This window comes from Dothidotthia symphoricarpi, assembly GCF_010015815.1.
Source record: "Dothidotthia symphoricarpi CBS 119687 unplaced genomic scaffold P153scaffold_19, whole genome shotgun sequence".
NCBI lineage: Eukaryota > Fungi > Ascomycota > Dothideomycetes > Pleosporales > Dothidotthiaceae > Dothidotthia > Dothidotthia symphoricarpi.
The window spans coordinates 492,513-504,425 of NW_022985026.1; the positions used below are offsets into that span (position 1 = coordinate 492,513).

General features: G+C 55.9%; 5 protein-coding genes across 5 annotated transcripts; 2 read left to right on the forward strand and 3 right to left on the reverse strand.

Annotated features, from left to right (window-relative positions):
- Window positions 1-283: 283 nt before the first annotated feature.
- On the reverse strand, window positions 284-1,787 carry P153DRAFT_93137 (aromatic compound dioxygenase). Its single transcript, XM_033673498.1, has 3 exons — window positions 1,443-1,787; window positions 826-1,338; window positions 284-751 (listed from the first exon to the last, which is right to left on the reverse strand). The coding sequence occupies exons 1-3, from the start codon at window positions 1,614-1,616 to the stop codon at window positions 518-520; spliced, it is 921 nt and encodes a 306-aa protein (XP_033520154.1). The 5' UTR covers window positions 1,617-1,787; the 3' UTR covers window positions 284-517.
- A 427-nt stretch (window positions 1,788-2,214) lies between these two features.
- P153DRAFT_369762 (pre-mRNA-processing protein 45) lies at window positions 2,215-4,074 on the reverse strand. Its single transcript, XM_033668855.1, has one exon. It carries the CDS (start codon window positions 4,035-4,037, stop codon window positions 2,370-2,372), a length of 1,668 nt encoding a protein of 555 aa, XP_033520155.1. The 5' UTR covers window positions 4,038-4,074; the 3' UTR covers window positions 2,215-2,369.
- A 447-nt stretch (window positions 4,075-4,521) lies between these two features.
- P153DRAFT_299371 (uncharacterized protein) lies at window positions 4,522-5,196 on the reverse strand (the record flags this gene model as incomplete). The annotated part of the gene is made up of 3 exons (XM_033664273.1): window positions 4,522-4,672; window positions 4,733-4,845; window positions 4,921-5,196. 3 exons carry the CDS (start codon window positions 5,194-5,196, stop codon window positions 4,522-4,524), a joined length of 540 nt encoding a protein of 179 aa, XP_033520156.1.
- A 2,159-nt stretch (window positions 5,197-7,355) lies between these two features.
- On the forward strand, window positions 7,356-9,935 carry P153DRAFT_389215 (uncharacterized protein; the record flags this gene model as incomplete). The annotated part of the gene is made up of 2 exons (XM_033670824.1): window positions 7,356-8,165; window positions 8,232-9,935. 2 exons carry the CDS (start codon window positions 7,356-7,358, stop codon window positions 9,933-9,935), a joined length of 2,514 nt encoding a protein of 837 aa, XP_033520157.1.
- A 1,559-nt stretch (window positions 9,936-11,494) lies between these two features.
- On the forward strand, window positions 11,495-11,912 carry P153DRAFT_256850 (uncharacterized protein; the record flags this gene model as incomplete). The annotated part of the gene is made up of 2 exons (XM_033662782.1): window positions 11,495-11,618; window positions 11,737-11,912. Coding segments are annotated over 2 exons (300 nt in total), but the record flags the coding sequence as incomplete, so codon positions are not given.
- Window position 11,913: the final 1 nt, after the last annotated feature.

Sequence of the window (11,913 nt, forward strand, 5' to 3'; positions counted from 1 at the left end):
GTGTGTGTGATTTCGGGAGGGAGAGAGTTGGAGAATGAATTGGGATGGAAGTGTTCCTCTCTCTTTCTCAAGGAGTGTGTATGACTAGTTTTTGTCAGCTTATCTGCGAGATGGTGAGATGCTACATGTCTTATCATGAGCAACGGACTGGATAACATATACATACATATATCCGCCAAGTAACGTGCCTGGAGAAAATTCCAAAGGTAAAGTAAAGCAGGCTTTCTATACAGACGAAAAGACAATGGAGAACAGACCTCCACCAGCTGACGATCACGAATTGTTTACTCCGAGGTTGAACGCGTTGTGTACAAGTCCCCGGCTACATGCGGCGAGTGGGGGAGGAGGGATGGAGAAAGCCACCAAAATGCGGGGGAGGAGCTCATCATACGCCCCAGAACCAAATCAGCATCGGAAAGGCCTCGGAATCGGAGCAAAGATAACTTGACGCCGAGGAAAGAAGTACCAACGACAACACACAGAGTCAATAATTTTCACAGAAACAGAATCAACATATCTACATACTAGCACTCTCCTCGGTAGTCCCTTCCACAGGCCCTTTCTTCGCATCCTCAAACGACGCCATCTTGAAATCATACGGCAGTTCAAACTCTGCCTTCGCGTCGCCCTCGAACGGCACAAAATCCACTACTAGCGAGTCCTTGACTGCAAACACGGCGTCGTCCTCGATGTACTTGCTCTTGCGATCGAAGATCTGCGTGACAATGGGTTTATATCCGGGTGCGGTAAGCTATTGAAAAAAAAAGAACCTCCCGTCAGTACATGTTTTCGCACGAGAAAAGGGGGAGGGGGGCATATTCATACCAAGAAATGGATATGCGCAGGCCGAAACGGATGTCTATCAAGCGCCTTAAGAATCCTACCCGCAGGCCCATCGAACGGAATAGGATACGGCACAGGTCTAAGGCAGTAAAACGCATACTTGCCGTCTGCGCCCGTAGTAAACCTGCCTCGGAGGTTCATCTCAGGCTGATCGGGATCCTGCTGCTCGTACAGACCGTTGGGGGCCGTGTGCCAGACATCCACGACGGCGCCGGCGATGGGCGCGCCGGTCCGGAAGTCCGTAACCGTGCCGTGCATCCATGTGCAGTCGCCCTCTGTGTTGTCCAGGCCCGACACGATGGAGGCGCCCATGGGCAGCTGCGGCGCGTCGTGGCGGTAGAAGGGGCCTAGGATGGCGGTGGCGGTTGGTTCTGAGGCGGCGGTGGAGGCGAGCTTGTAGGTGATTTCGTCGACGAGGGATTCGAGGCCGAGGACGTCGCAGACGAGTTGGCCTTCGTTGCGCTTCGAGTCGGACATACGGCCGGCTTCGTTGAGCTGCGGAATAGCTGTTAGCTGACTATTCCATGGGATGTATGTCTTGCGCTTCATCGGTTGTATGGGGGGGGATATGGAATGCCCTTTTCTAGCTCCCTACTCACCAGTTCAACACCCGCCATCCACTCATCAACCGTGAGCTCGTTCTCCCGCGCAAAGTCATGCAGATGCCTGATCAACCCGGCCGTCAACTGCCTGACCCTCGGCGTCGCACCGGGCCCCGTCGCATTGATCACCGCATCCGTGAAGTTCGGATCGAATCTATGTTCAGACGGCATAATCTCGCAACAAACGACTTATCTTCCCCAAAAAAAGAAGAACAAGAAGAAGAAGAAGCCGACGCGCCAAAAAAAAAAGCTCCTCGTATAGCGGCGCGCAAACAACCGAATCAATCCCAACTCTTCACAACGAGTCCCAAAACGAGGTTTCGCAGAACCGCAAAAGTCGTATATAGATATGTATATATGCGTATCTCTCGCAGAAGAATCGAACAAGCCAAAAAACCTACCCTCGACCGACTTTTTGATCTACCCACTCCACTCCACTCCACCGCACCGACACCAGCTGCCGACTTTCCCACACGCCAGTAGGCGGGGCAGTGGAGTAGCCGGCCAGTCCGTTCATTGACGTGCATGGAGCCGTTCAAGTAGGAAGGAAGGTAGTGAGGTGCACGATCCGAGTCCGAGCCCGAGCTCCCCGTCTGTCGTTGGCCAATGACAGGGCGGGGTGAGGTAAGCTGGTAGATTATCGGGTCGCGTGATGTGGGTGCTTGGGGGGTGGGTAGAGGAGGGTGTGTGGGTCTGTGATGGTGATGTGATGTGATGTGTTGGGGATGGGATGGGATGGTTGTTGTCAAGAGTAGGTATGTTGCAGATGTGCATCTCTCTCTCCATATCGGTGAATTAAAACAAAACTTGCTATTGATATTGATATTGCGCCAGTCCAGGTATCCGTCCGTATAACAATCCCTCCCCAAAGTCAAAATCTCCATCCCTGTACCGGAAGCTTCAGATGCACAACGCGCCGATCAATCAATCGCTATCATCCTCGACCCTCGCGCGCTTCGCCGCCCGCCCGTCCATTTCCTGAATCCCATACCTCTTCTCGCCCGTCTTCTCCGCGCCCTTCTCCCCCTTGACCTCCTCAATCATCTGGTTGATGTTGAACGGGTCATCTGTATCCTTCTCGAACTGCACCGGCCCCTCCCTCGCCTCCTGCGTATCCGCGCCCTTGAATCCCTCCTTCGCCTTGCCCAGGACCTCAAACTTGCTAGTCTTCGTGATCTTGTCGTACGTCGCGCCGTCGTCTTCTCCGTCATCCTGCTGCACGCTCGGACGGTAGATACTGCTGATCGCGTCCTGGGCCGCGAAGAGAGGTTTATCGTAGTGATTGTCTTCGTTGAATCCCGTGTTGAAGCCGCTGGATTGGTTGAACAGGCGGGAGTCGTACATGGATTCGCCGCCTTGAGTGGGTTTCGCGAGGCCGAGGGCGACTTTCTCCGAGATGTCGCGGTTCTGCTCGCGCGCAAGCATCTGGATCTTGCGCTCGGTGCCCATTCGCGACTGGCGGAGCTCGCGCTGGAAGTCTTCGCGGCGTTCGCGACGCGCGTCTGTGCGTTGGCGGACTGCTTCTTCTTCCGAGTCGCTTTCGGAGTCTGAGCGGCGGCGGGAGGCGTTGGCGCGCTCTTCGCGAGCCTGCTTGGCCAGGTTGCGCAAATGGTCTTCTTTCTGCAGCTTCTCCTTCTCTGCCAGTCGTTGTTGCATGATTGCGCGCTGCTTGACTTCCTCTCGTGCGTGTCGGTCTGCAGCCTGCAGCGCCTCGCCGAATTGCGCAAACTTGTCGTTGATGGTGATGTCTTGCAGACCCCGTCCGTCTGCCGCAAGGCGCTTGTCCAGGGGCACTGTGTAACCCTTGGGATTCTTCCAGTTACTGATCGGCGGCGGGATCTTCCACATCTCTTGGTCCTCAGCCGTCAGCTTTCGCGGGGGCGAGTGGAGGATTGGGGGCGGAGGAGAGGGCGGTCCGCGCGGAATGCGCTTGTGCTTGAACTTGGGCGGCTCCAGGGGATCGATCTGCCTCTGCTGAATCTTGAAAATACGCGTCTTTCCCTGCGCCTCGCCCATCTGCGCAGTCGGCGTGTACCGCACAAAGGTGGGCTCGTCGTTCTTGCGGCCCTGGACGTTCTTGGGCCGTTGGGCGGTTGTCTGGCCCGACACCAGCGCCATGAGCGCCGCCTCTGTCTTCTCCTTGGTTGCCTGCACCACCTCCTGGCTCGGACGATCCAGGTCCAGCTCTCCAGCATTGGCTTGCTGTCGCAGCGGAATCAGGTCCTTGAAGCTCGCCTGCACAATCCTCGAGTCGCTGTGCCCACGTCGCGCAATCTCGTCGTACTTTGTCTTCCCCTCGCCATCGACTCTCCGCACGAGCGCGTTCGATGTAGATTGCGTGCCCTTTCTCCCCATGTCCAGCGGGTACTGCGCGACCTGGACTTCGGGAAACGCGCCTCCATCGCCAAAGTCCTCGGCCGTGCGTGGCCGCCAGTTCGTCCGGTTGCCGTATGGAGGCGGGCCATTCTGCCTCCGCGCGACTTGTGTCTCGTACTGCTCGGAGCTCAGCACGCGTGTCGCTTTGGTGAGTTCCTCTTCTTCGCCCGTGTACTTTGGCCTCGGCAGCGACTTGGAGAGGGTTGCGACGGACATGATGAACAGACGCAGAGGTGAGAGGGATTCGTCGTTGACTGCTGTTGATGGGAGACGGTTGGAAAAGTTGGGAGGCATGGCTCTTGGCGTCGGCCGAAACATTCACCGACGATCGATCACGTGTATGTGGAGTTACCTGAGCAGTGAGACCACATCTATGTTATTACACATACGTTCTTCAGCAGTCATTCCAAGTCGACGTGGTAAGCTAGCAGATTGGGTTTCTGTGATGTTTATGGTATCTATTTACGCCGTTTCTTGCTTTACAATGGCCGAACTTCCCATACAATAATCTATAAAACGCAAAAGACTTTGTATATCACAACACCAAACCCAACAAACACCACTTGATTCACAACACAATCCCACGCTCTACACACAAGACCCATAACAACCCAGCAACCCAAAACCACCACCCGTCAAGACAAGATGTACACCGCAACCCCCTCACACCAGCACCCCATCCACCCAGCCGTCTAACCCCTTACATCGACGTCGGCTCCTCGACCTGATCCGGCGTCCAGCCCTCGCACTGCGTGCGCCCAGCAGCAGTCCCCCACCTCTCGCACTCGCCAGCGAGGGGATTCATAACGCAGTTCTGGCCCTTGGTATCAACGACCTGGCAGATAGTAGTCCTACATCCGTGTATTAGCAACGCCTCACATCACAATCATGCATGAGAAGTAGTGACTCACGAAGAAGGGTTAGGGTTGTACGTGTAGCAATCGCCCGGGTGCGCGGGGCTGGGATCAGTGCACGTCTCCGTGAGCCAGAGGAACATGGTTTGTCCGAACTCGGTGGTGCGTTTCTGGCGTGCTTGTCAGTGTCGTGGTCCCGTCTCCTTGTAAATCATCGCAGTGGTGGTAGATGATGGTGGACTTACAATCAGTACGTCCTTGTCCGACGGCTTGCGGCCCTCCAGACATGTGGTGGGGAACTCGGCCGCGGTGATGACACTATAGGCGCCGTTGCTGGCGTCAATCGAGTTGGAGGCCGTTTGCTGCGTGTTCAGCAGCGTCGCGTCGGGGCATCGGAAGGGGTCTGGGACCGCCCATGAGGTTCCGACACAGCCGCCTGCGCCGCTACAGATCTTTCCGTTCCAGGAGGCGAGGGCGGCTGGGAGCAGGGCTGCGAGGGTGAGGAGCTCGACGGAACGCATGGTGAAGATTTGGCTTGGTTGGATTGGATTGGGTTGAGAGGGGAAGAAGCTGGGGTTTGTGGTGGTGTCTGGGTGTGGAAGAGGATTGATAGTTTGAAGATATTGACTCTACAGAGCGGATACCATACCTTTATACGTCGCCGAATCGCTCTCTACCTCCAACATCGCACCAAGCTGCTGTTCCTGTCATGCCAAGCGGTGTATATTCCCCACACGTACCAACTCATCTACTTCCAGCCTGACAAACATATGCGGGCGTGCTTATACAGCCATCACGCCAAGTGCAATTGAGTGTTGCAAGAAGAAACGCGCAGGTACATGTGCTTGAAAGTGGAGTCCTGCAAGTCCAGAATGCAATTTCTCCACCGCTGTGTCTGGGGTGTTGGGGGAAGGATTCGCCGACGCATGGCTGCGGAAACGGGCCGTTTTGTTTGGCCAAGGAGGGACCTTCATCTATCTATCTATCATTCGAGGTGGTAGTCGGGTGATGTGGATCCGGCGTACAATGTTCTAGTCGAATGTTCGGTGGTTGAATCGGCCGTTGATGGGGGGATTTACTTGCTCAGTACTGTGGGAACGTATTGAATACGAGGATGCGTGAGACTGAAAAGGGCCGTTGGGGGATATAAAACTCGAGGCAGGTAACGTGTAAGATGGCAAGGAATACCGGTCAAATTCCAAGCTCTTCAATGTGGTTCGAGAAGGAGGAATCCATCCTCTCCGAAATAGTCCTTGGTAGAGATGCTTCTGAGAGAACTCCCATACTTTCACAAGCGCGTTCGTGGGATGGTGGAGTCGAATCGATCATCGCGACGAGACTCAACAAGAAGTCTACCTATCTACTGAGAAGCGACACACGACTATTTAGTATCTATGGCAAAGAAGTAGACAAGACGTCTAGTACTCCACCGGCGAAACCTTCGACCGGCGCCGCAACGCGTCATTACGGAAGGAATCCATCCCGTTCGCACTCGAAACACTAGAGCCAAGGCGAGTTGGTGGCTTATCCGTGCCGGCGACGCGCGTGGTTGCCATGCAAGCCATGGACAACACAGAGGTGGTTGTGAACAACACAGAGCTGGCTGGGGCAGTGCCTTCAAGTTAGCGAGGAAACCCCTAGCAAGTGCCCTCGCCGTTGTCTACTGTGGTATCCGGCAAAAGTAGTGTACATGGCAGGGGTACTTCTACTCGGAAATTGCAATGCGCTAGGCCCAACACAGTCAATTCTTTACACACACATCTCACAATATGTTATGCAAACCTAGAAATTTTTATGTGTTCTCCTACAGCAGTGACGATGTGATAGAGATGTAAGGTAGATAGTAATATTAGATAGTACACGAGAGTTGTAGTAGTAGTAGGAACACAGAATACAATACAAATTACTATGGTTTTGGATGTATTATTGCGTGATACAGCCGTTTAGAAACTCCGGATCTCCACCTGACTCACACCCCTGCCATGTACACTACTTTTACCGGATACCACAGTACAACGGCACCGGAGTCCTAGTCCAAGGTCGGTGTATTTTAGGTTCATCCCTGGGGGTGGAGTCAAGGTGCCTGGATGGATGCTCGCTTAGAGCTACCCCCTTGCGTATGCACGATCTACTTCGCGATCAAGACGCGATGAGAGATAAAGTTGCTGTCTGGGGTCTCCTCGCGCGATAGCCATGGTACGATAGACGAGCGGTAGTTTATCGAATAGTGGGAGAAAAAGAAAATAGTGTTTGAGAATAGGGATGATGGGGAAAAGGGGGCTGGTTGAACGATGGTTTGGTACACGCCAAGCTGTCAACCAAAGCTGTCACATGTGTTGGATGCAGTTACAGAGTGACAGCACAGGGGCATGTGAAGGATGAGGTTTCAAGACTGCGGCGGCCAGGATGGTCGAGTTGGAGGTCGTTGCTAGATTCAACGGCGCAAAAGGCCACCAAATTTAGGCTTGATAAGATTGCGCTGGTGGTGGAGCTAGGCCAGCAAGGCGGTCCTAGGTTGAGAAGAAGCCCAGCCACAATAACATATCAAGGTGGGCTCAAAAGCGCGAGCCAGCCAACACGAAACTGCGGGCCCTCGCGCAGGCATGATGCGCGCTGCCTACCTTTCGTGAAGCAACCGCGCTGAACCCTGCCGGCCAACATAACAAAGCCCTCTGCAGCCATGGCGAACGAAAAACACGGTCGCAAGTCGTTTCTGGGCGGATTGCTGCAGCGCTCTCGCACCTCCGACGCGCAAACGACTCCCCCGAAGCACAGTCGAACCCACACTGCGCCCGAGACGCCGACGCTGTTGCGCCTGCCCTCGACGGCCTCCACGGTAGCCTCGACCGCGTCGCGATCTCGACGCGCCACGCTGACGACTCCCGAGACGCCCACGGCCGCGCCCTCGACCTCCGCCGCCACGTCGCCCTCGTACTTCTCTCCCCAGCCCGCTGCGTCGACGAAGGAGGTGCGCTCGCCTGGCACACGCCGCCCGCCTGCCTCGCACAGCACCGGCTATGACACGTCCCGCGGTCCGCCAGTCACGCTGATCACCCGCGGCAACTCGGACATTGCGCGCCGCCCGTCGCAGCAGCAGCAGCAGCAGCAGCAGCAGTCGCAGTCGCAGTCGCAGCAGCAGTCCATGTCAGTGGGTCCGCACGGGTCGAGCCGCCGCAAGGACGAGCCCCCACAGACGAAGACACAAACACCGCAAACAAAGCCTGCGCCCATGCGACGAGCTTCGACGAGCAGCGCCCGCCCTGCCCGACACATGGCCCCGAGCCCCAGCCCCAGCCTGTCGTCGACCGACTCGTCCGACTACGACGCTGGCCCCGCCAGCCAGCCCAGAGACCGAGACACGACCAGACGCGCCGCGACACAGGCCCCACGCGCCCGTCCCCAGCACACCGAGGACCTCTTCATGAACATTGCCGAGGACAGTGCACCGCGCCAGCGCATCGTCGACGCGGCGGCGCGCGAACGGCTCCGGGTGAGTGCTGTCCACGCCCACGCACGACCTGCAGTCCACTCCCGTCCAGTCAGCTGACCCGTCTAGTCGCGCATCGCCCGCGTGAGCAACCGCTCGTCGTTCCCCTCGGGCCTCAACTCGCCCTCGCCCGTCCACTCCAACTCCAACTCGTCGACGCCGACGGCCAGCGTGAGCCGCATCCCCTACGCAGACCCCAAGTCGGCCAGCCAGCCCCGCCGCGCCTCGCTCCTCCCCACCACCTCCAGACACTCGCCCGTCTCGTCCACCGCAACCCTCGAGACGCCCCGCACGCGCCTGCCCGAGCTCACGTCCAAATCCTCATTCTCCTCCAGAAAAGATGCCCAGCTCTCGCCGCAAGAGTTCCTCGCCCAGTTCGGGAAGAAGACACCCTCCTACGCCGACGCGAACAACACCCCGCCCACCCGCTTATCGGCATATCGTCCCTCAAACCTCAACTACTCGTCTGCACGTGACGATCCCAAAACGCCCCAGGCCGACTCCTTTCCCGAGGGCGGCTCGCGCGCTGACGGCACCGAATCGCACGGCTCCACGGGGCCCGCAACATCCGTATGGGACGAGCTGGACGAGCTGAAGACCAGAATCCGCAGAATTGAGTTGGTCGGCAAGATCCCATCCACGTCAGGCGCCGTCGTCTCCCAAGCCACTTCAGACCGTCCACGGACTGCAAACACATCCGCCACGACAGTCTCATCGTCACCCAACCAACCGCGCAAATCTGCCCCTTCCTCATCTGGCTCGACCATCGACACCCAAACACCTAGTAGAACCCATCCTTTGCTGCGAGAAGCGCTGGCAAAGGTCAGACAGCACACTTCGCCTGATGTTTACCGTAGACTGGAAGCGATAGCAGCAGAAGCGCTTGCCATGGCGGATTTGACCGGGAGCGCAGGTCCCCAAGGAACATTAAACTCGACCAGCTCCGTTGTTGGCGGCGCTGTCGTGCCCGACCGTCAGATTCGTCGCAAAGCGGACAATATCTGTCGCGGCTTGACGGAGCTTTGCATAACCTTGTGCGACACCAAGTCAAGTCTGTCAAGCCCAGCTGTAAGAGCTTCAGCCATCGCAGCATCACGTCGGCCAAGTGTGCAAGTCAATGGCGAGTCACCGCCTGTCCGACAAAGCATCGAGCCCGAATCCAACTCACTGCCAGGCGTCAGTCCGAGCAGAGCGCTTACGCGTATTGAAGCCCGCAGGACCAGTATGATTGCTACCGGAAGTCTTCGAGAATCCAGCCAAGACAGAGATCGCGCAGACTCGCGCAGTTATTCACGTCAACGGGCAGGCACAAGTCTCCACCGCGCTCGCCAAAGCGTCGATGACGACGACGAGGACGACCCAACAATACGAGCGCCTTCCCGCGCAATGACAGACTTTAGGAACATTCGATCTGCCGAGAAGCCCACCACCACCACCAGCAGATTTTCCAGCAGAAACTATACATCCCAGGAGCCAATGCCCGGACTCCAGCCCTCCCCCGCGATTCAACCTACCTCGGGTCTCCGTCGCCCGACTGTCACGGGCAGCACCAACGAAAACAGCCTGCTCTACAGAGACAGCACCAGACGCTACAACTTCGACCGCGAGGGCTCTCCCGCACACGAAAAGCAGATGGCAGGCAACTTGCAGGCCAGGACGCAGTTCAGCAACCGAGCGAATCTCAACCGCAATTCCATCGGGACGATGAACGACATTGGTCGCAGTGTGAGCCTGGGCGGGAGAAGACTGAGGGGCGCGAGCATTGGCGAGTGAGCATTTCTCCAAAAACGCCCAGAAAAAGGAAAGAGTCGAAAAGTGTGTGTGTTGACGATTGTGATGATATATACCCAGTTTACTCTCCGGGCGACGCGACGTGTCGATGCCGGCGTCGATGCACCTGATTATGCGATAGTGAGCGAGCATGGCATTTCAGAAATAGGGGTTGTTTTCCCCGAGCGCGGTTCCCTTCTTCTTCTACTTCTTTTCTTCTTTTTCTTCTTTTTTACACAAATTCTCCTTTCTATATTTGAGATCTTGGGCTATGCTGTGTTTTTAGCCGGCAGACACATTATCGACTCGAATATTTATTGAGCGACGGGCGGACGGGCGGGTTTGGGCATATCTGAGGGTATGTCTACGGATTTCTCTTTTTTTTGGTCTTTTTAGGGAGACATTGCATTCGGGTTCAGCATACAAAGGGCCCTGTTTCTAACTACTACGGGCTGCATAGGGGGTTTACAGGTGTTTGCTTTTTTTTCTTTCGTTCGAGAAGAAGAAGACGATGAGGTAGGAGGTGAGGTGCCTCCACAAAAGCTTTCGGAGTTTGTTTATTTGTTTGTTCGTATATTTTTTGTTTGTTTGCTACAGCGTGGGTTTTACTCCTCCCGCCCACCCAGTGTAGCGCAGCGCAGCGTAGCGAGTTAGTTTGTTTGTTTATCATATACCAGCAGCAGCATCATCTTTTCGGGGGCTTTTTTTTGCCCGGGCCAGGAAAGCAGCAGGGCAGGGCAGGGCGATTGCTTTCTTTTGTATATAGGTTTTTTCTTCTGCTGCTACTACTTCGAATGAGACGAGATAGATAGATAGGCAGACAGATAAGTAGGCAGGCATGAATAAAGTGCCTAGCATCACGTCACACTACACTAACCCCTCCCAACGGGTCTGCATCTGCATCTGCATCCGCTAACCATCCATCATCCATCCCGTCCTAACACATCAAGCCGTTCGTTCGTTCGTTCATTCAGCCTGAGACAAACTATTATTCCCCATCCTAGGATCTCGAACCATCAACCTCTCTGCAGGTTTCCATTTCCCTCCCGTCTCCCCACTCACCCCGCCAATCACCACACCACACCCCCATCAATCCGCACATGCACATGCGAACCTACGTAGCCAGGTAAACCTGTATGCGCTCCGTCGCACAAGACATATGGGCACGCGCACGCGGGTCCTGGTCTTGTCTGGTCTGGTCTTGTCTGGTCTGGCCCGATGACGTATCGCAGGACAGGCATGTATCCCTGTCGTGTGCGGGTGGGAAATCTTGCATGTGGGAAGGTTGGTGGGACGATGGATGATGGGATGATGGGGGCATGAGATCACTGCGGATTTGGGGAGGGGCGGGGGGTATATAGATGTGTGGGTTTGCGATCTGGGTTTTGGGAATTTACACTTTTGAACGTTGTGTTTTTGGAAGATAGTGAGATCAGACGATACGCGATATACAACCATAGCAGAGTATAGCAGAGCAGAGAAGAACTACGAACCAAGCAACTATGGCGAACGAACAAAACACCCCTACTGGCGCTGGTGCTGGTGCTGGTGCTGGTACCGGCAAGACATACAAGCAACAAGCCGGCGAATACTACAACAAGCAATACGAGACATGGATGCCATGGATGGAAGACCAATACCTGAAGTGGTTCACCAAGGATAATAAAGCGAGTTATGCTACGAAACGTATGTCCCCCCTTCATCTATCCCCCATCCACCATGCCCCCATGTCTCCCCCCTTCGCACATTCCTATCCTCCCCTTCGCTATCTACCTTCTACACGTCCGCTAACGCCCACCCCCAGAAAACCTCGACAAATCCAAAATCAGCGGCATCTCCCAAGTCGACCAACTGCAAGACGGCGTCCACGGCCTGGTCAGCGGACAAGTCGGCCAGGGCGGCATCGCGCAGCCGCTCGGTGATGCGATGAGTAAGGAGGGGATTAATCGCGCTGAGCGGGGGGGGAAGGATGAGCAGGGAA